Here is a 21177-nt window from a genome sequence, read left to right as displayed (position 1 = left end):
TAAGAAGTGTCATCATGTAGATGTAGATAGTAATCTATGTCACTGGCAGCTACAATGCCAGAAGTAGGAAGAATTATTATTATTATTATGATTTATGTATAGTAGAGAGACTGTACAGGGGGGTAGTGGGGATGAGGAGGTCTTTGGGAGGGACAATATCTCTTGTTATACAGACTAGTCCTAGAGACAGTCAGAGGGTAAAGACAACACTGTAAGACTGTCACACAGTCCCCAACAGCGGTATGCGTGACAGTTGTCGAGGAAAAGTCACGCTGAGCCTGTGAACCAAGGCCGTGTCACACCACACGCGTGGCTGCCAGACACCACTTTCCTGGTTTACCACCCACAGCTTTACACCCGGGGGCGACCTGACCTTTGACCCATCCCTGGGCCACACAGAGAGAGGAAGCAGCGTCAGGGGATACAGAATACAGATATCAACTGATACACTCTTGGGAAAAAGTGCTGATACGTACACCGTACACACTTTGGGAAAAAGAAAGAACTCGCTCCACAGAAGGTTCTAAAATGGAACGCGAAAGGGTTCTAACATCAAGGGTTCTTCAAAAGGTTCTCCCACAGGGACAGCCGAAAAACTCCTTTGAAACCCTTTTTTCTAAGAGTGTATGTGTCTCTACTACCGTATATGGACTGTATTGCTTTTGTTAGATATCCATCTCTACACGTCTCTCTCTCCATTCATCTGCCTCTCACACAACACAGAGCACGTTGACCTCAAAAACATCGAGCAGGTTGACCTCAAATCTCCCCTTGAGATAAAAATGGAATACCAGTAACAGGGCCAGCTATTTCAAGCCTGCTTGACAGGAGATTTCCTTATGCGTGCGCTGACTGAGTGTTCCTGATATAGAGAGGCTCTGTCATGCTAGGGACAGGAATAGTATGGCGGGGAGTGTACGTAGGGGAATATAGGGTAAGGGTTACAAAAAATGAATTAAGATAGGGGTAAGTATGGGCCGCTTAGGTGGCGTAACGGGTTAAGCCACGACCATGTAACCGCAGGGTTCCCGGTTCGATTACGGCCACGGACATATCCTGCATGTCATCACTTCTCTCTCTCACCCATCCTTCCTGTCAAAATCTCTACTGTATGTGTCAAGAAAAATATGAGTGGGACTGCCCCACTCAGAAAAAAATAACTTTAAAAAAAGATAGGGGTAAGTAAGGTGGTTGTGTTACAGATGTTTGAGGATTCTGTATTTAGCTTCATAGTCTGTAAATGTCACATTGAGACACACCCGTTTCTGGATTTTCTGGTGTATTGTGGATAAATACTGGAATGTAAATGTGCATCTAATAATAACACTACAATGAATACAATAAACACAACTAGCTGGTTCTGTTTGTTCTAGTATTACTATAGTTAAGTAGTTTAGGTTAGTAGTAGGTTAAGTACCGTAGTTCAACCTCATTTACTTTGCAATGGTTCTCAAGATACTATTCCTGAAGGCAGCACCCAGCAGCTCAGCAGACATGCTATCACTGGATGCTTTTTAAAAATTTCAACAGACTTTGTTATGTACGTAGCAACAAACTGGTGCTATACATAACATACAGAGTTTATCACAACATATAACTATAACATCTGAGCCAGGCTTCACAGAGGATAAGCAGCACGGAGGTAGCCTAGAGGTTAGAGGCCGGCTAGCAATCGGAAGGTCGCTGGTTCAATCCCCGCCTCAGGAGGGAGCTTGCATGTGCCCTTGAGCAAGGGCACTTAACCCCTAATTGCTCCAGGGGTACCAAATATGGCTCACCCTGTGTCTAGAGCAAATATTCCAACAATTGACTGCATGGCAATAAATCAGTAAAAAACTAAACAAACAAAAGAGCTGTTTGCCTCTCAGCTCCAGCCCCAGCCCTCTCTGTGGGCAGGTTGTTTATCTCACCATCGTCTGTTCTTGCCAGCAGTAATTCCCTGGCTTCGCTACTTACACGTGACCTCCTCTCACAAAGTGATTCTACAGCCTGGCCTGCTTCATGAATGAATGGACTTTATTGTCATTGCTACAGTACAGGTACCAAACAATGAAATTTAGGAGGGGTGGCTCCCCTGGTGTTAGGAAAGAAAAAAAAAAAAAACTTAAAAAAAAAAAATCACAAGAAGGGAAGGAGCTGGTTTACATAAATAAAGGCTATGTACACAATCCACTGTACTATACTGTACAGATAGACGACTAGGGTTGTCATATTGCACAATAGTATTGTTTCACGTTATTTAAAGTATCACAGTTTGCCGGCTTGAAATGTACATGTTTGTGCCTCAGCACTACACCTGATTTTTTCAGTCCAGCAGCTGCCATACAATCCGTCCAGACTGTCCAGGGCCCAGAACTTAGGTCTTTGCTGTGTCTTTCATGTTGTTAGGCCAGGGTTTTTCCTTAACCATGTGAACTGGCCAAGGAAAACTCTGGCCCGAGTGATAGCACTAGATCCCAGGGTTTTACCTGAACAGGTCATGTGGGCAGGAAAAAACTCCTAGACCTATCATATAATCCATACACTTCTCTAATATAACCCATAAACTTCTTTAATATAGGACGCAAGTGGAGTGAAAAAGTCTGGCTGGTTTTAGTAGTGACCCAACAATGTGCATGTCTTAGTGTGACCTTGCTGATATAACTGGGTGCTGACTCAACCAATGTGTTCCCCTTTACGGTACTTTATTTGTCCAGCGATTGCATTGAATACAATGGGAATGACTCCATAGCCAAGCAAATGTTTTCCACAGGTGCTTGCACAGCCGACCTTGTTTGACCAGAACAGGTGAGGTGGTAGCCTATTAGGCTACGTAAGATAAGTATTAGCCGCCGTCTTCCGTAAGTAGCTGTTGCTAAGCAGACTGTAACCAGCTTAATTCAGCTTAATTAATTTCGCAAGTGACCATCATCTCTCTGGAAACACAGAACAGACAACGTACTCATCAGCCTTGACAGGAACACACATTCCTCTGAGGATCTGAGGATGTGTCGCACGAACTGACAACATGAAGACAGACAGGTGGAGGACTCTGAGGGGCCATTGCTGACCAATGCAGCTTTGTATGAGGGGGGGTTGAGGCACAGGAGGAAGATCGGCGGTTTGAACCCCGGCTGGCCACATGTCGAAGTGTCCTTGGGCAAGACACTGAACCCCAAATTGCTCCCAGTGAGTGGTCCGGCGCCTTACATGGTAGCTCGCCGCCATTGGTGCGTGAATGGGTGAATGGCCGTTGTAAAGCGCTTTGGAATAAGGCGCTATATAAGTGCAGTCCATTAGTATGATTAGCAGCTAACCCAGTTGAGCCACAATGCCTCAGAGCAAATCAACGCTTCCATAACAGCTGTGCACTCCATGAACCCAACTCAGCACTCATGCTGGGTTTTAGTAGGGCTACAGTCACTGAATGGAATGACCTAGTCCAATTTATTACAAATAACAGCTATTTCTTTATTTTTGATTGTGTATTGTATTTTTCTATCACATGTTTAAGCATGTGTGCTGCACTCACTGACACAAACCCCTACCAGATTGGTGTGGCAATGACATCTTGAATCGTAAATCTGAATGGAAGGGGACATCAATCTGGCCTATAAAGAGACAACATACTCCACCTCCAATTCTCATATCCCCTTTCCACCCAGGCAGTTTCAACAGCTGACGAACCGGCCCTGGGCCAGGATAACTGGTTCCCGAGTGGCACCAACACATGGCGGGTCTGGAACCAATAACCTTATGTCAGGGGCTGGGGGCGTGATTATAGTGTGTTAATAATAATAGTCAAAACGTGTTAGGTAATAATTACCTTGCTTCTTAAACGTAGGTAATCGCCGTCCATAGCAATTGCGACGAGCAGCACAAATGCGTCGGGGCAGTCGTGTTTGGATGCCAATGGAGGCTCGCAAAGCCAGGAGGAGCAACACTCGGACAGATGCGACAGAGTCCGCCGTTGTTGTTGTTGTTGTTGTTGTTGTTGTGCTTGAAGTTCGCGCATTCCTGGAAAAGCGGAGGCGTATGCGGTGACGTAATGACGTGGCTCTCTAGTCTTGACAGTGGAAAAGCAAACAGGTGTTGTGTCCAAGGTTGCCAGATGGGCCGGGTTAGCAAGGTTCCCGCCGAATGGGCGACTTTTGATCACACTGGGCCGGGAAAAAAGCATTTGGACGGGCTGGGCTGGATAAATAGCATTTAGGGCGGTATCAAAATGTCAGTGCCTGAAAGTTACAAAATGCGTGAAGTTAAAACACACACCCTAGTAGCTATATACAATGTGTAGGTTTTTAAATTTATTTTACAAACATCATTGGCAACAGACATACAGTTTAGGGGCAGGAGATGGGCACCTGCCCAATAGTAATCAGCGGTTTTCTGTCAATATAGGTTTTGGGCTGGTTTTTGGTGGATTTAGCGGTTTCTAGACTGTGGTTAGGCTGGAAATTGTCAGTCCATCTGGAAACCCTGCAGGTGTTCTGCCTTTTCCGACTCCCTTTATAGTTTACTTGTCAACTATGATGTATTTAAGTGCTCTCGTAGTTCATTATCGTGGATATTATAGCGGATTCTGCCGGCACTAGCACCATGCCAGAACTAGAACTAAGTTTGGAGGTAATAGATGCAGCAGTTCTCTGACTGGCAGCAGTAACCTAATACATAGATTAAATATAGGAAAGCCCTGAGTACTATAAATCTAATAGCATGAGCATAGATAGATCATAAGCAATAAGCAAGGCCTTGTTGGAGCCCAAAGATATTGAGTGCCCTCCATAAGTATCGGAAAGAGGAAGCATTTTGTCTTCTTTTAGCTCCGCTTGTTAAGTCTGTTTAACCATTTCCGAGTCCAAACCAGAAATTCTCCGCACCAGAGTACCTGTGAAATACAGCGGTAGAATTACAGTTTAATCGTTTTTTAGACTCGGATCTATTCATACAACAAGGGACACAGCACTTTCCCGTTTTCTCCATATTGTCAGGGTAAAAAAAAGGAAAAGCGCTATATAAATATAATTAATTATTATTATTATTTCGGCATTTCGAAGACAGCGCCTCAGCCAACGTTGGATCCGGAAACACGTCACGACTTAACAAGCGGCATTGGATTTGGGATTTTAAATCAAACAATTACTACTAACTCTTACTCACAAAGTGTGTGATGGAACACAACTGACTAACCAGAAGCACCTGTCATGTCAAGCCAATTTCCCAAGGCTTTTGGTGCCCTGCTGCAATAGGGTGACTATGTCTAAAAGGTGTTGCAATTTCCAAATGGTGAAACCAGAAGACAAAATGTTTCCTCTTTCCAATACGTATAAAGGGCAGTGTGCACTGAATGTGTATAAGTCCATAATTATGATATGAATAAAACTCAAGTGGAACACAGGGAACAAGTATTGGCTTCAAAGCATTTTATTTATTCAACAACAGCATAACGCATCACGGTAGAGAAAACACTGGGAATTCTTATATTTATATATTAAATTATTTTTTTTCAGATTTTTTGGTCATTAATTTAAAAAATGTAGTAGCTACAGTATATAAACACAGGAGGAAATAACAGCCTCCATCTCTAAAAGTATAAAAAGGACCCCAGACTACACTCTGGGTTTAGGGGGGGGACGGGACGAGGGTGGGGGGTGGGAGTTAGGAGGAGGTTGGTGGGGGGGTCTGTACTACAGGCGCTAATACAGGCTCAAACTTCAAAGCAGATTCACTGCTTTCACTTTGCCGCCGAACCATCTCCCTGGCGATACACGTCACCTGGCCATTGGTTACGCTATACGTCCCAGTCCTGAGGGAGAGAGAGAGAGAGAAGGAGAGAGAGAGATGGAGAGAGAGAGAGAGGGAGAGAGAGAGGGAGAGAGAGAGAGAGAGAGAGAGAGAGAGGGAGAGAGAGAGAGAGGGAGAGAGGGAGAGAGAGAGGGGGGGATACTGCTGTTATCACTGGGCACAGAGCAGCAGCTAACTGTTTACATTGAGTGAATGTCACAATAGTCCAGTAGCTACGCAAACAAAAAAGATAATACGGGTCACTTTTGAATGTGAGGGTGAGAATGTAGCCTACTTCTTTCTTTTGACTCATACAGGTCTGTGGGTGTGTAAGGTTAGTGGGTTTCATACAGGTCTGTGGGTGTGTAAGGCTTGTACAGGTCTGTGAGTGTGTAAGGTCTGTGTGTGGGTTTCATACAGGTCTGTGAGTGTGTAAGGTCTGTGGGTGTGTAAGGCTTGTGGGTGTGTAAGGCTTGTGGTGACTCACTTTTGCTGGATTTCAGAAGCGTTCTGCCCGCCAGGCACGTTCTGTTTCTGGGCGAAGAAGAAGGAGGACCACCAGTGACCGGAGTCCTGTCTGGGCAGACCTGAGGAGGACAGAGGGAGTTCTGGTCAAACAAGCCCAGTTACAGAGAGATGACAGATAGAGATGATCATCACCCCCTCTCTTGAAGTGAGGTGTTCCTGATGGTGGTCTCACCTGGGTGGTGTGGGATGATCTCCCCAGTGTATTCCCCCTGGGTGCTGCCACAGGAGCTGTTACTGGAGGTGGAGCCTAAACGCCCTGGAAGAGAGACAAGCATTCAGTCACTGAAAGTTCAGTAAAGATCGATAGAGGACTTTGAACTCAATATATCAACGATCAATAAAGAACTAGGGGAGAGGGGGGGGGGGATAAGATAAAGTAAGATATAAAATATGATCAGAGCTCCACATAGAAGAGGGAAAAAAACCTATATTGAATAGTAATATTCAGTAGTAGTAAAATTATAAGATAATAGTACAATTCAGTCTATTGAAGAAGAAACATTGACTCACTTCTGTAGTAATCATGGGTGGCTATGAGGGAGCCGGTGGATGGAATTGCCGCCATTTTGTCCAACTGTCAGTTAGGTAAAGACGCTTAAAGATGAAAGATGGTAAACCTGGGGAAGGAGAAGGAGAGAAGGGAAGCATGGGTTATAATAAGTGTGAGTGTGTGTGTGTGTGTGTGTGTGTGTGTGTGTGTGTGTATGTGTGTGTGTGTATGTGGCACAGGAACAGTTTGCAACAGTTTGCAGCAGAGGCCAGTGATACTGGAATGAGACAAATCACACAGAGACACTGCTAGATCTCATGTACAGCAGATTCCTCCCTAAACACAGCAAGCTGTGTAAAAGCCTACTCGCAAGAGATGTTGCACCAGAGGACTTACAGTATATCACGTTTTTCATTTCAGCCAGAGACAGCCAGAGAGAAAGTATGAATGTAACTGGCAGAAAGCAGCCTCTGAATTACCAGGACGTAGGCTACTAAAAGCATTCACAGAAAACGGATGGCAACAGCAGGTATGTGCAAGGTTCAACGGACTGTTTCCCCATGACTCTCAGTCTGAGGTGGGGTGGGGGGGGTGGGGGGTGGGGGGCAGGTGGTGTCACTGCCCCGGCAGATATGCAGGGAGTCCGGTTACCACAGACCCAAATAGCTGACCTAGACTCCTAGCCAGCGTGTGTGTAATATTCCACTGCAGGGCTTGCTACAGCCAGGGGGGTGTTCCATCAACGTCGCTAAAGAACAATCCAGGCTTATTTTTGATAAATCCTGTGAGACTTATAAAAAAAAAAAATCCAGGCTTATTTTTATTAATCTTCTGAGACTGGTGAAAAATAAGCCTGGCTTTTCCTTAGTGACATTGATGGAATACCCCCCAGGAAACGGACAGCCGAGGGTGCAGCTGGCAGCCTGATGGAGACAGTGCCGTGCCGAGGGTGCAGCTGGCAGCCTGATGGAGACAGTGCCGTGCTTAACACCGTGGTGAGGGTGCAGCTGGCAGCCTGATGGAGACAGTGCCGTGCTTAACACCGTGGTGAGGGTGCAGCTGGCAGCCTGATGGAGACAGTGCCGTGCTTAACACCGTGGTGAGGGTGCAGCTGGCAGCCTGATGGAGACAGTGCCGTGCTTAACACCGTGGCCAGACGCCTAAGGCGCTGTTGTTGAGCCACTTATCCACATTATCAAACCGGCCAAATCTAGAAACCACACACACACACACACACACACACACACACACACACGCACGCACACACACACACACACACACACACACACACACACACACACACACACACACACATCTATCAACCATACTGCTGTAGCCTAAGTGTCTAGTGGCTGAGTGTTTACAGAGAGGACATCATTGTTGGTCTGTGTTGCGTGTTTGTCTGTGAACTGCACATACAAAACATCCCAATAACAACAATACATTTACACTGACAGCTGTGTGTCCAAGGCATGATACAGACCAACAGGCCATATCCATGATAAACAGACCATATCCATGATAAACAGGCCATATCCATGATAAACAGGCCATATCCATGATAAACAGACCATATCCATGATAAACAGACCATATCCAGACCATATCCAGTCCAAATGTAGATGCAAAGACTAAATATCAGCATGGTGACATTGCTATTACCTATCAACAATCCAACTATAATAGAAAATGATGTGTGACGTTTCTCTTGTATCCTTACTGGTGATATTCACAATGTAAAAAAAAAAAGCTAGTTTATAGATCCAATAAGTAATATTGTCTCATGTCTGTGCATTAGTCAAAAACTATTTACTTGCCAATACTGACTTCGGTCTTCACTTGTCAATTATTAGTCAACAGCAGTTGTAAATTAAAAGTAACTATGAAAGAGCCCTATTTAGATATTGACAATTCGTTCACTATTGAAATTTGACATAATGCGTTAGAAAACCTTACCTCTCGGTAAAATCTCGGTTGGGATCCTTCCAGTCTCTCTAGAGCAGTTCGATCCAGTTGTACTGAAGCAGTAAAGCAGCTTTCTACTTTATATAGCCTGCGCTGCTCGGGGGCGGAGATCGGTCACGTTTGCTACTGTTTCCGAGCAGAACAAGAGAACATGTGTGCCTTCGCCAGAGACACTGTGTGTCAGCTGGGATCTGCAGCAGCTGTCGCACCCACTGTAAACAACAAACCACCAGAGAGCTGTGCACTGCGACCTGAATGTCAGGGTCGCCAACTCTCACGGTTCTGTTCTGGCGAGTGACACACTCTTTACCTTCACACACTGCCCAAACAATTATCACGCCAAAACACGACTCTATGTTGAGTATTGTTTAATATTATTATATGATATTTTCAATAAATTGGTATATAATTATATATATATATATATATATATATTATAATATCGTTTTATATTAAAGATTTACTTAAAGGATTCACTTTTCCAGGCCAGTCGTAACAGTTATTTGACCCTTTATTGACCTTTACTTGCCGTGTTTTCAGCCACTGGTTCGAATCCACCCGAGGACACTACTGTCAAATTTTGTTCTTTCTTAAGTCTTAATCAACTACATGCTTTACAGATAAAGTATCAGATACATACATACTTGTCACTTACCGTTTTGCCAAGAAAAAAACCGTGTTGAGTGAAAGGAAATTGTAAATAAGTACAGAAGTGTAAACTGTGTGGACTTCAGCTCTGCCTTCAACACCATCCTTCCAGACAGGCTAGTGACCAAACTACTAGACCAAACTACTAGACCTGGGACTATCACACTCTATATGTGCATGGATCAAGGACTTCCTGTCCGACCTATATGTGCATGGATCAAGGACTTCCTGTCCGACCGCCCCCAGAGGGTGCGGGTGGGCTCCCACACCTCCACAGCCCTCAGACTCAGCACTGGGTCCCCCCAGGGCTGCGTGCTAAGCCCCATCCTCTACAACCTCTACACCTACGACTTCACCCCCGTCCACCCCAGCAACTCCATCGTAAAGTTTGCAGACGACACCACCGTGGTGGGCTGCATCTCGGGGGGGACGAGGCGGCGTACAGGGATGAGGTAGAGCAGCTGAGCAAGCTGTGCAAGGTTAACAACCTGCTGCTGAACAAGTCAAAGACCCAGGAAATCATCGTGGACTTCAGGAGGAAAAAATCTGAGACGGAGAGAGCGTGGAGAGAGTCTCAACCCTCCGATTCCTGGGGGTGCACATACAGGATGACCTGTCCTGGAAGAACAACACAGCAGCCACCATCAAGAAGGCACAACAGCGGCTCTTCTTCCTGAGAGTCCTCAGGAAGGAACACAACAAGCAGGAGATACTGGTGGCCTTCTACCGCGGCGCAGTGGAGAGCATCCTCACCTACGGCATCTGCAACTGGTTCTCCAGCTGCACAACCGCGGAGAGAAATGCGCTACAGAGAGTCGTGAGAACAGCCCAGAAGATCACCGGCGCCCCCCTCCCCTCTCTGGAAGAGCTGTACAACACACACTGTCTCAGGAAGGCCTCCAAGATCTCCAGAGACCCAACCCACCCTGGGTACGAACACTTTGCCCGGCTGCCCTCGAAAAGGCGGTACAGGACCATGGCCGCAAGGACAAACAGACTGAAGCACAGCTTCTACCCCAGGGCCATCCAGGCCCTGAACACAGCAAAGACCTAGGTTCTGGGCCCTGGACAGTCTGGACGGATTGATGGCAGCTGCTGGATTGAAAAAATCAGGTGTAGTGCTGAGGCACAAATATGTACATTTCAAGCCTGCAAACTGCGACACTTTAAATAAATGTGCAATAACACTATGTGCAATATGACAACCCTAGTCGTCTATCTGTACAGTATAGTATAGTGGATAGTGTACATAGCCTTTATTTATGTAAACCAGCTCCTTCCCTTCTTGTGTTTTTTTAAAGTGTTTTTTTTAAAGTGTTTTTTTCTTTCCTAACACCAGGGGAGCCACCCCTCCTAAATTTCGTTGTTTGGTACCTGTACTATAGCAATGACAATAAAGACCATTCATTCATTCATTCATTCATTCATTCATTCATTCATTCATTCATTCATTCATTCATTCATTCATTCATTCATTCATTCATTCATTATAGTATAGTGGATAGTGTACATAGCCTTTATTTATGTAAACCAGCTCCTTTCCCTTCTTGTTTTTTTTTGTTTTTCTTTCTTTCCTAGCACCAGGGGAGCCACCCCTCCCAAATGTCATTGTTTGGTACCTGTACTATAGCAATGACAATAAAGACCATTCATTCATTCATTCATTCAAGTGAGGCGAGATCTCTGCTCCTCCGCCCTCTTGCGCCACAAAACCATCCAGTGGCCGGAATTTTATATGACACCGGCCCTGACATTACCATAGACGGAATGGGGGAAATGGAAGTGAACGGTATGTAAGACGTTGCTACACAAAACCATCCAGTTGCCGGAAATATATGACACCGGTCCTTAGACTACCATAGGCAATGAAAGTGAACGGTAGTGTAAAGCGTAGTCTTTGACCAGAAATGTTCGTATGTATCTAAAAGCTATTTACACACATTTAAGTATATATTTAAGATTTATTTAAAAATTCTTACTTTCTAATGTCGTGTATCCTTCCCTGGTGGTCTAGTGGTTAGGATTCGGCGCTCTCACCGCCGCGGCCCGGGTTCGATTCCCGGTCAGGGAACACACGTTTTGGAATTTTCCGACGCAGTGTATCTTTCCCTGGTGGTCTAGTAGTAGTTAGGATTCGGCCCTCTCTCGGGTTCGATTCCCGGTAAGGAAACACTCGTCCCGGAATTTTCCCATGCACAGTATCCTTCCCTGGTGGTCTAGTGGTTAGGATTCGGCGCTCTCACCGCCGCGGCCCGGGTTCGATTCCCGGTCAGGGAACACACGTTTTGGACAGTGATTTAGTTAGTCATGTGCTTTTGACCACTGCATTCTATTTACATGTGAATGATACCTGTGTTTACCAGACAAAGGAAATGCCTTGACGAACGGTAATCAATAGCAAATTCCTATGCTAATGTCATTGTAATGTATAGTTGCTTGTAGTTCAGCAGAGAGACTGTCTATTTTCTTATATAATTCACCGGTTATGAATTTGTTGTTCATAGATTGGCACTACGCCGATTAAACTTAGTGGGAGTCGGTTTATTTTATATAATTTAAGCAGGTTGTTCGCCCTAGGTCGGAGCTCGAGAAAACAACTTCTTCACATGTCGCTGCCAACCGGAACCCCCCCCCCGTAATGTATAATTGCTAATCGTAATGTATAGTATAGGCCAAAGGCGATGTTCTATAGTTGGGAGAAAACGCACTACTACCAAAAATTAAAATGCATTATTTTAGTTTTTGGGTTAGGCCAGTGAGCACCATCTTCTGTGTGTCCTCGACACAGAGTTAGACTTATGGTAAAACTTACATTTGTTGACACAGTTTACTTATTTGGTATGTTTCTTTGAACTATTAAAATGGTTATTTTGTTAATACTCTATTCACATTCTTCATATTTGCCTCAATGTAATACTGTATGCCAACAGTTCAGCTAAAACAGTACAGCATAGGCCACTCCTGACCAGGTTCACATAGAGTTAACTTTACCCGTGTGTGGTTCTAACATGTCTCACTATTTGTTAAGATCTCTTGCCCCTCTGTGGCTCCAGACAGACATAACAGGCAGACAGCCATCTCTGTATGTATCCAGACAATCCCACTCTGCATTTGATTAAAGATAAGAGCAGTTTGAGAAGAGATGTTTGGTTCCTCTCTGCTGCCTCTGCTGCTCACTCAGTTACCTACAGTACGCTGAAGAAATGTGTCCTGTTGTGTGTGTGTGTGTGTGTGTGTGACTCAATTACCTACAGTACGCTGAAGAAATGTGTCCTGTGCGTGTGCGTGTGTGTGTGTGTGTGTGTGTGTTTGTGTTTGTGCGTGTGTGTGTCTCATATTTTTCCATCTGTGACACTGAGTGTCTTTCCAGCTGAAGATCACTCTCTCACTGTTGCACACTCCTTTGTGCTTAAATACCTGTCTCAACATTTGTACAACACTTTCACATATTTGATCAACAAATTATAGACTTGTGGGAATTGGCTAGACTTGTGGCCATAGAATCTAACTCAACAGAGGACCACCTCAACTGTCCCAAGCAGCATATATTATACAACTAGCCTATGCAAAAAAGCATACATCTTCTACTTATACTTAAATGGTCACATTCTCTCTACTATGGCGTCAAGAAAAACACACTGCGTTGCGCTACGAAGTAAAGAGGATGGCAGACAGAACTGGGCACACACACACACAAGGGGACAGCGCTGCGACTCCTGTTGCATTCTGCCATCAATATTTGATCTTCCAAATGCTCCAGTTGCCATAGTAACGTTTCAAATTCTAGTTAAGCTCACGTGATCATGAAAAAATAATGACTATATCCATCCGATAAGTGAGCCGGATTTCCTCACGCACTTTAGAGGATACTTCTAAATGGACTGCACTTATATAGCGCCTTATTCCAAAGCGCTTTACAATTCACCCGTTCACACACACATTCACACACCAATGGCGGCAAGCTACCACGCAAGGCCTCGGGCCCGCTCACTGGGAGCAATTTGGGGTTCAGTGTCTTGCCCAAGGACACCTCGACATGTGGCCAGCCGGGGCTCGAACCGCCGATCTGCCAACCTTCCTCCTGCGCCACAGCCTGTCCACTGGCAGCCTACATACCAACAGTAAAGCATCCTGAGCTGAACATGGACACCTTTTCTGGAGACCTTGACGGTTGTTCCAGAGGATGGGGATGACTAAAGGCATGATACAACGTCAGATAGAAATGTGCTTAAAGACACAGAACAAGGGTCAGACACACAAGCCGCCCTGACAGACCAAGCCAGCGGGCCGTCACACAGATGATGATGATGATGACGAGGGCAGAAAGTGCAGCGGTGCCATGTGCTTCTAGATACAGTATATAATAATAATAATAATAATAATAATAATAACTTCGATTTATACAGCGCCTTTCACAAAACCAAGGTCGCTTTACAAGGGAAAATATATATGATATATTGATGTATGTATATTTACAGATATATATATGACATATTGTGTATGTCAGCCCAACAGTCGTTCTGCAATAGAGGAATACCTGTCTGACTCTGAGGTGATTTAGTTTCATTGCCCTGTCATAGCGATGCTCTGTTTTTAAGTCATGTCTAAGACACTGTTTTTAAGTCATGTCTAAGACACTGTTTTTAAGTCATGGCTAAGGAAGGAACTGATGTTGGACACAGCTGCCTGCTGGCTGCTGCCTACAGGTATAGCTACATTTGACTACTCAATTGTGCAGTTAAGAGTCCAAAGCTTTTTACAAGGCCACTTAAGTATCAATGGGCATCCACCCATGGAATTATCCTCCCTGTATCCTCCCTCCAGGCAGCAGTGGAAGGAAGCGCATGGATTCTTTCCAAGGCAGAGAAGAGAGCAGGGAAAGCCATAACACTCCATGTAACTAGCAGTAACTCATTTTGATCATCTCACAGAATGGGTGTACTTAAGCCTGTTAGCCCGTCCCCCCGTTGGCTGGTTTTTGCTGTAGTCCCTGATGGGTTGGTGTTTCTCTACATCCTACTTGACCCCACCATACCGCTGTAGCCCATCCCAGGCTAATGAGGCCTCAAACAGGCCCCCGGACGGAGCTCCACGGACCGTCTGACAGACATTTAACCACCGCTAACAACGAACCTCTCATGCTAACCGACTTTGGAACTTTTCCCACAATTCCCACATCGCCAGTGTTCTCTCTCTCTGCATACAAAATCGTATCGCCCCTAGAACTCTTAAAATGATACTCCTTTGTTTCCCGTATCGCCATGGTGATTGTATAGCCACAATGATGCATCCCCATGGTGATGTCTGAGAGGGACTCTGTGAGAGACAGGAGTGCTATGGAAGCATCGGTAGGTTATTCACCGGCATTTTCCAAACCAGTGGTCTGTAGAGAGGAGGTTATCTAGGAATGTGGCCCATTCACTCTTACCCGTTACCCTCTAAAGTTGTCCTCATTTCACCTGCAGTCCAACGTCAACAACGGAGCTAGCAGGAACAATCTGAAGAGGTTTAAGAACAAATAAGCAGTACTGCTCACAGATTTACACAATCTTCAAGTTTTCCACAGGCATTAGGCTTTGATTTTTTCAGCTATACACCTAGCCTTACACGCACACTCATAGTCATACACACTTTACACACATACACACTGATACGCAGTTGTTGTAAAGAATGTCAAAACTGTATTCTGATTGTATCTTGTATGTTCTGGTATACTGTATGCTCTTTGTATGTTTCTTGGTGCATTGTTTTTTGTATGTTCTTGTCTTGGTTGTTTTTGTCTACCAACGAGGACCACGTTGGAAACAAGTGTTTCAGTACACTTTTACGTGCTATCCTCTGGGATGTACTGTCTGTACTTTTTACCCAAATAAATAAATCAATCAATCAGTCAATCAATCATAAACGCATAAACACTCTTCTGCAATGCTAGACCTTGAAGCGTAGTGTGGCTAGTGTCATGCTATCTGACATGGGACAATAGTGCAGCCCCACTTTAGATACATTCATGCTAATTAATGCAGCTTATGAAATGATATCCAATTGTGCCATTAATGAACTAGATAAATAAATAGATAAAGTTATGAGACACACAGCAGCGATAGTCATTTAGATTTTCAACATAACATAGGTAAGGCTCTATAGATGTTTAAATGTAGTGTGGATTACTCAGACACTCAGTGTACTGGGGGGTGTTCCATCAACATCTCTAAAGGAAAATCCAGGCTTATTTTGTCAAAATGTAACTGGAATGTACTCAACCACTTAACCAACCAACTCTACCACTTAACCAACCAACTCTACCACTCTCGACCACTCAACCAACCATCTCTACCACTCTCAACCACTTAACCAACCATCTCTACCACTCTCGACCACTCAACCAACCAACTCTCGATCCAACCTTCTCTCATCTTTCTCTCATCTAGTTAACCCTGACATCATCTATCCACAGTACGGTTAACAGATCAAACTGGCCTCCTAATAAGATGACTCTGATAGCATCCAAAAAGAATAAAACAGCCAGACCCCATACATACACAATAGGCTTTAATTGAAAACTCTCTCTCAAAGTACAAAAATACATTCCTATACATTGTGATAACCCCACCCCCCGCCACAAAATAATAGGACAATATGAATAACTGCATTGTTCTTACTTTTGTTACATTTTCGCCCCCCCCCCCAAAACTACCTATTTCTCCACATGCACAATGTAGTAGTAAGTATGATATACTTAAATATGATATGTCTGATGGTATAGCGGTCATAACGTTTAAGAGAGCAAGAATGTTTAGTGACATTACAGATTATGGAGGAAAGACGACGTATGATATGTTACTAGGGTCCATCTTGAGATGGGCTTCTGTCAAACGAGTTCAGTCGACTGGCGGCCATCTTGTTCTATGTGAGAGAGACGAAAGAGAGGAGAATTATTTATTCACCTAAACCTTGTTTAGAATTCATAAGGCAGGTTTCATGGACGCAGATTAAGACTAATCCTAGACTAAAAAGTATCCTACATGGACATTTTCCATTGCAAGTATGATTTAGTCTTGGACGAGTCTTAAACCTTGTCTGTGAATTGAGTCCATAGAAAGGTAATATAATATGTGACACATTCTAATGCTTTGGTCCTCATGTCCGGATCCGATGTAATGATCAGACTTTTTTTTTTTAAATGCTTGTTTTGTGAGCCTGTTGACAATGTAAAGTAGTGTTATAGTTAACTAGGTAGCAGTGGGATTACCCACCCAATCCATTGCATTGCAGCATTTTGGTTTGTCTAGCGAGTTTGTGTTGTGATTCTCAACAACGTTGAAACGTAGTTCCGTGTTTCAAAAGAAAAGTCAGAAAATTTTGATTGGTTGCCGACATGCGGACCAAATAATCAGACTGTGTCACAAATGTTCTGTTTTGGTTTCTTCCAAACTCACCTTCACGCTCCCCACCATGTCCTGGAATGTACTGGAAGGTCTAGAAGAAGACATGGAGATAGAACGTCTTAATCATCATTATGACTCATTAAGGTATACTTCCAGGTCAAATGCCTCACACAATGACACACATTACATTGATTAACATTTATTTCCTGGTATAATATTCAACCGGCAAGTCACAAAACACAGAACTAGACTAGAAAACACACTTTTGCCACACAAACAAAGTGTACACACACTCACTCACAGTGTTCTACCTCATACCAGGCACACTCATGGAGTGGGGAAGGGAAGGGCTGTGGGGAGGGAGAGAGGGAGAGAGAGAGAGAGAGGGAGAGAGAGAGAGAGAGAGAGAGAGAGAGAGAGAGAGAGAGAGGGAGAGAGAGAGAGAGAGAGAGAGAGAGGGAGAGAGAGAGAGAGAGAGGGAGAGAGAGAGAGAGAGAGGAGTGTGTCAGAGCATTACAAGAAGCAGGAGACAGAAAGCTCCAGCAACATCACTGTATGATCACTGATAGATTAATCAATAATTGTAGAAACAGGAAGTTCATTAACATACTTGTTCAGAACAAGACATTCAGAACTTTGCTTAACATCAACATCAACATTAACATTAACATTAACATTAACATAAACATTAACATAGCCAGACCAGCTAATCTAACATTCTTCAGACCTCTTAAGGAGGCGTGAGAACAAGATGATTTGGAGGTATGGCTACGAGAGACTATTAACACATCAACATGGACTTATTATCTTGGGTACTAGTTCTCTCTCTTTCAGACAGCGAGTTCAGAAATGTATTATTTGCGGCATTATTTAACATACAGTGCTATTTATATATATAACATACAGTGTAATATATATATATATATAACATACAGTATAATATATATATATATATAACATACAGTATAATATACAACAGACTCCAACAGAAGGTCAGAGGTCAGGTGATGTGGTGTATTAGCCTGGAGGCCGCCCGGCCCGTGCTTACCGCGGCGGGCTTGGGAGGGGTAGAGCTCTGTGCAGTCAGAAGGCAGCGTTAAAGGAAACACACACATGAGAGTCAAGCAGACAGACGTCATATCAGCTAGCCTGTACACAGGCAGGCTTGCACTTCAGAGATTACAGGAGGCAGTGTAGCAGGCGCTGGCGTGATTGGGTTAGAGCTGGTGTTGTCTCTGATTAGGTGAACAGGAGCATAACAAGAAGCCCTCAACCTCATCCAGTGTGGCCTGTGAAGTCTTCTAACATACTGTTTTTTTTGTGATACATTTTTTAAATTATTTTACTATGTTCTTCCCCCCATAACAGACATAAACAAAAGAGACAACAGTCACAGTCACTCAACCTGCCCCCCACCCCAATCCCCCCACTACCCAGGAGACCCCTGACCATTGTAAATATGAGCAGATAGCCTCATACAAAGAACAGCCAAACAATATTCCCAGTATCCTCCCCCATCGGTGATGGGATCAACAGATCGAATGCAGTTTTTACATAAAATATATGGATTCTAACATACTGTAATACATTCATTCAGTGAGGTATTCTGTGTAGGGTTAGTTATCATATTGAATAACTGCCACATTGTTGTAGGACCGTGTGTGGGGCGGCTCAGAGGATAAAGAGATGAACAGATTAAATAGATGGATGGTTAGTCGATTACGGTAATGCATCTGAAGGGTGGTCATAGACCCAGACAGCTGGGATACAGTGTGGGAGTTGATGGATAGGAGGATAAGTGATGGAGGTGGAGAAAGGGAGGATGAAAAGGGACAGTGGAGGACAGGGTCATTGTAATGCACGGAATGGAATACGGAACCCTCAATCCACTCCATACATTACAGTGATCCTGTTCTTCGATGTCTATACCTCCACCAGCCCCCCCAACTCCCCACTCCCCCCTGGTGTAGAGGAGCTCAGGTGAGTCCGAGGGTACACACCTCATCTCTCCTAGTCTCCTGGTGATGGCCACACCCCCGCCACACCCCCGCCCCGCCCCCATCCCCACCCCCGCCTGCCCAGGTATAGAGGAGGCTACCTACCTCATCTCTCCTAGTCTCCTGGTGATGGCCACACCCCCGCCACACCCCCTCCCCGCCCCACCCCCACCCCCATCCCCACCCCCCCAGGTATAGAGGAGGCTACCTACCTCATCTCTCCTAGTCTCCTGGTGATGGACAGGGCAGCTGAGGACAGGGCAGCAGTGGTCACCTGACCCGCCTGAGAGAGAGTCTCCTGTGTCCTCTTATACCTGCAGGCAGAGACGGAGAGGAAGCTCAAGAGACGTCCTCCAGCTGGTCCTCTGTGGTCCTCAGGTGGTTAAGCATGGCGCTAAGCTAACGCTCAGGTTAGGGGTCCGATGTCTGCACTCACTGCAATATAAGTTGCTTTGGATAAAAGCGTGAGCTAAATCGCGTAGATTATGAGACGGGAAGGATCATTTTGACGGCCTATCAGTATGAGCTGTTGAAGTTATCACAGAAGATGGTGAAGTTTTTCTCTTTTTTTTACTGACAGAATAAAGAGGTGTTCTCCCCTCAACCTCTATGTTACCTGGGGGGTATCCCATCAACGTTGCTAAAGGACAATCCAGGCTTATTTTGATAAATCTCGCGAGATTTCCCCCCCCAAAACAGCCTTATTTTAGCCTTATAACTCTTGCGAGACTCTTGCAATCAAAATAAGCGTGAATTTCCGTTGATGGAATACCCCCCTGGTCAATGCACCACAACAACAACAACAACTACACCCTTTTCAAAGTCACTATAACCCCATGCTGGCTCGTGGGGCTATTATTCTATCATTCACACATCTTCATACGACACTTTTAAGGCTCCTTCCATTCACACAGAATCTGAACAGACAGAGATCTGATCTCTGGGCAACAGGAGTCAGGACCAATGCAGAGGAGTCGACACGCAATAGTGAAACTAAACCCCCCCCACACACACACACACACCCACCCAGACGATACCCCCCAACCCCCAGCCGCCGCTAAGTCAGGCTATTAGGTAGGCTATTAACAGGACACTGATCCTGCTTTCAGCACCAAAGCCCATCAGCTGTTCCCTGGGGAGAGAGAGAGCTCACTCTCAGACATGTGGATATGCAGGATACAACTTTTAGAAAGACCTCTCTTCAAATCAATCAAATTCAGGGTATAACAGATCGTCATGACGACCACTCACTCACGCGTTAGAGCGGCTGATGTCCTCCAGAGTGGCTGAAGCTGTAAGATAACTGAAAACACACACACACACACACACACATACACACACACAGACACAGACACAGACACAGACACAGGCACACACACAGACACAGACACAGACACAGGCACAGGCACAGGCACACGCACACGCACACACACACAGATTATCATTCAATACCACGTCGTGGATTAGAGCACGACACACATGAGTGTGCTGCTCATGGTTATGTAACCGTCACACACCTCCAGGCTAACCAGATGGGGGTTGTTTTCCCCATAACACGTGACCTCACAACACAGGAAGAGGAGATCTGAAAGGACGGCACTTACACACACGCTACATACACTACTATGGACACTATGCGGTCGATTCATTGCTTCAAGTTGTATTCATACAGGCTCATAAGTCCTACAATGTTATTGACCACAGTATATCGCATTACACATTCCAATTACTCAAATGTGTATCTTATAGAATAGAATCGAATAGAATAGAATAGAGTAGACTTTATTGTCGTTGTACAGTTGCCTATACAATGAAATTGTAGTGGTTCTTCTGAAGGTGCAAAAACAGAAAACATATTCACATATTCACAAACATATACACATATAACATATCACAAATATTACACACTAGACAATTAAAAAGCGAAAATGCTATAAAACAAGCTAAGAGACAATGAGGTCCGTGGTGTCAAGTGCAAATAAAGACAACAATCTTAAGAAATAAAAACAACTATAAATCAAGCTAAAAGACATGAGGTCAGTGGCGTTATAATACTATAATAATACTGTAAAAATCTATAAATATTTATATATATAATATTATGATATCAATAGCACAATATGTATCAGGCCTCGGCTACAGGAGAGTAGGGGGTCAGCGGCACACAACACACAATGTTGACCCAGCGAGTACACTATATACACTAGTATACACACACACACACACACACACACACACACACACTACATACACTACATACACTACATACGTACACTCACACACACTTACGGGGAGGAGGTTTGGACGTCCTGCCAGCCTTTGACTAGGTTCTGTTTAAAGTCACTGAACTGGCCCACCCCCAGGTGCCTCCTGATGTCCATGGCATATTTCTCCTTGGCGT

The 21177-nt window shown here is 44.5% G+C and overlaps 2 protein-coding genes across 4 annotated transcripts in view; both read right to left on the bottom strand.

Moving 5' to 3' along the window:
• Nucleotides 1-5382: 5382 nt before the first annotated feature.
• Nucleotides 5383-8889, bottom strand: LOC308159464 (pancreatic progenitor cell differentiation and proliferation factor B-like). Its single transcript, XM_080533257.1, has 5 exons — nt 8738-8889; nt 6802-6908; nt 6464-6547; nt 6251-6350; nt 5383-5785 (listed from the first exon to the last, which is right to left on the bottom strand). The coding sequence occupies exons 2-5, from the start codon at nt 6854-6856 to the stop codon at nt 5638-5640; spliced, it is 387 nt and encodes a 128-aa protein (XP_080389383.1). The 5' UTR covers nt 6857-6908; nt 8738-8889; the 3' UTR covers nt 5383-5637.
• A 7195-nt stretch (nt 8890-16084) lies between these two features.
• LOC308159839 (tumor protein D54-like) overlaps nt 16085-21177 on the bottom strand; it is a 7582-nt gene continuing 2489 nt past the window's right edge. The window contains exons 3-9 of one of the 3 annotated variants that reach the window (XM_080533656.1): nt 21066-21177; nt 20032-20079; nt 18989-19090; nt 17828-17854; nt 17081-17129; nt 16831-16870; nt 16085-16297 (exon numbers count right to left, since the gene is read on the bottom strand). The exon at nt 21066-21177 is cut by the window's right edge and continues 37 nt beyond it. In XM_080533656.1, the coding sequence (XP_080389782.1) occupies nt 17087-17129; nt 17828-17854; nt 18989-19090; nt 20032-20079; nt 21066-21177 (332 nt within the window). In that variant the 3' untranslated portion in view covers nt 16085-16297; nt 16831-16870; nt 17081-17086. Of the gene's footprint in view, nt 16298-16830; nt 16871-17080; nt 17130-17827; nt 17855-17886; nt 18015-18988; nt 19091-20031; nt 20080-21065 lie in introns of those variants that run through there. The other 2 variants (XM_080533657.1, XM_080533655.1) reach the window with 2 other exon arrangements.

Source organism: Nansenia antarctica, assembly GCF_963989245.1.
Source record: "Nansenia antarctica genome assembly, chromosome: 6".
Taxonomy (NCBI): Eukaryota; Metazoa; Chordata; class Actinopteri; order Argentiniformes; family Microstomatidae; genus Nansenia; species Nansenia antarctica.
Note: the sequence above shows the minus strand (reverse complement) of the source record. Positions and strands in the feature narration are given on the sequence as shown.

What these genes read in the sequence shown, in the direction of transcription:
- LOC308159464 (XM_080533257.1), bottom strand. Translation starts at nt 6,856, where the DNA reads ATGGCGGCAATTCCATCCACCGGCTCCCTCATAGCCACCCATGATTAC. An exon ending in CACCCATGATTACTACAGAA is followed by an intron (nt 6,548 to 6,801) that starts GTGAGTCAATGT and finishes TCTCTCTTCCAG; the next exon opens with GGCGTTTAGGCTCCACCTCC. An exon ending in GATCATCCCACACCACCCAG is followed by an intron (nt 6,351 to 6,463) that starts GTGAGACCACCA and finishes TGTCCTCCTCAG; the next exon opens with GTCTGCCCAGACAGGACTCC.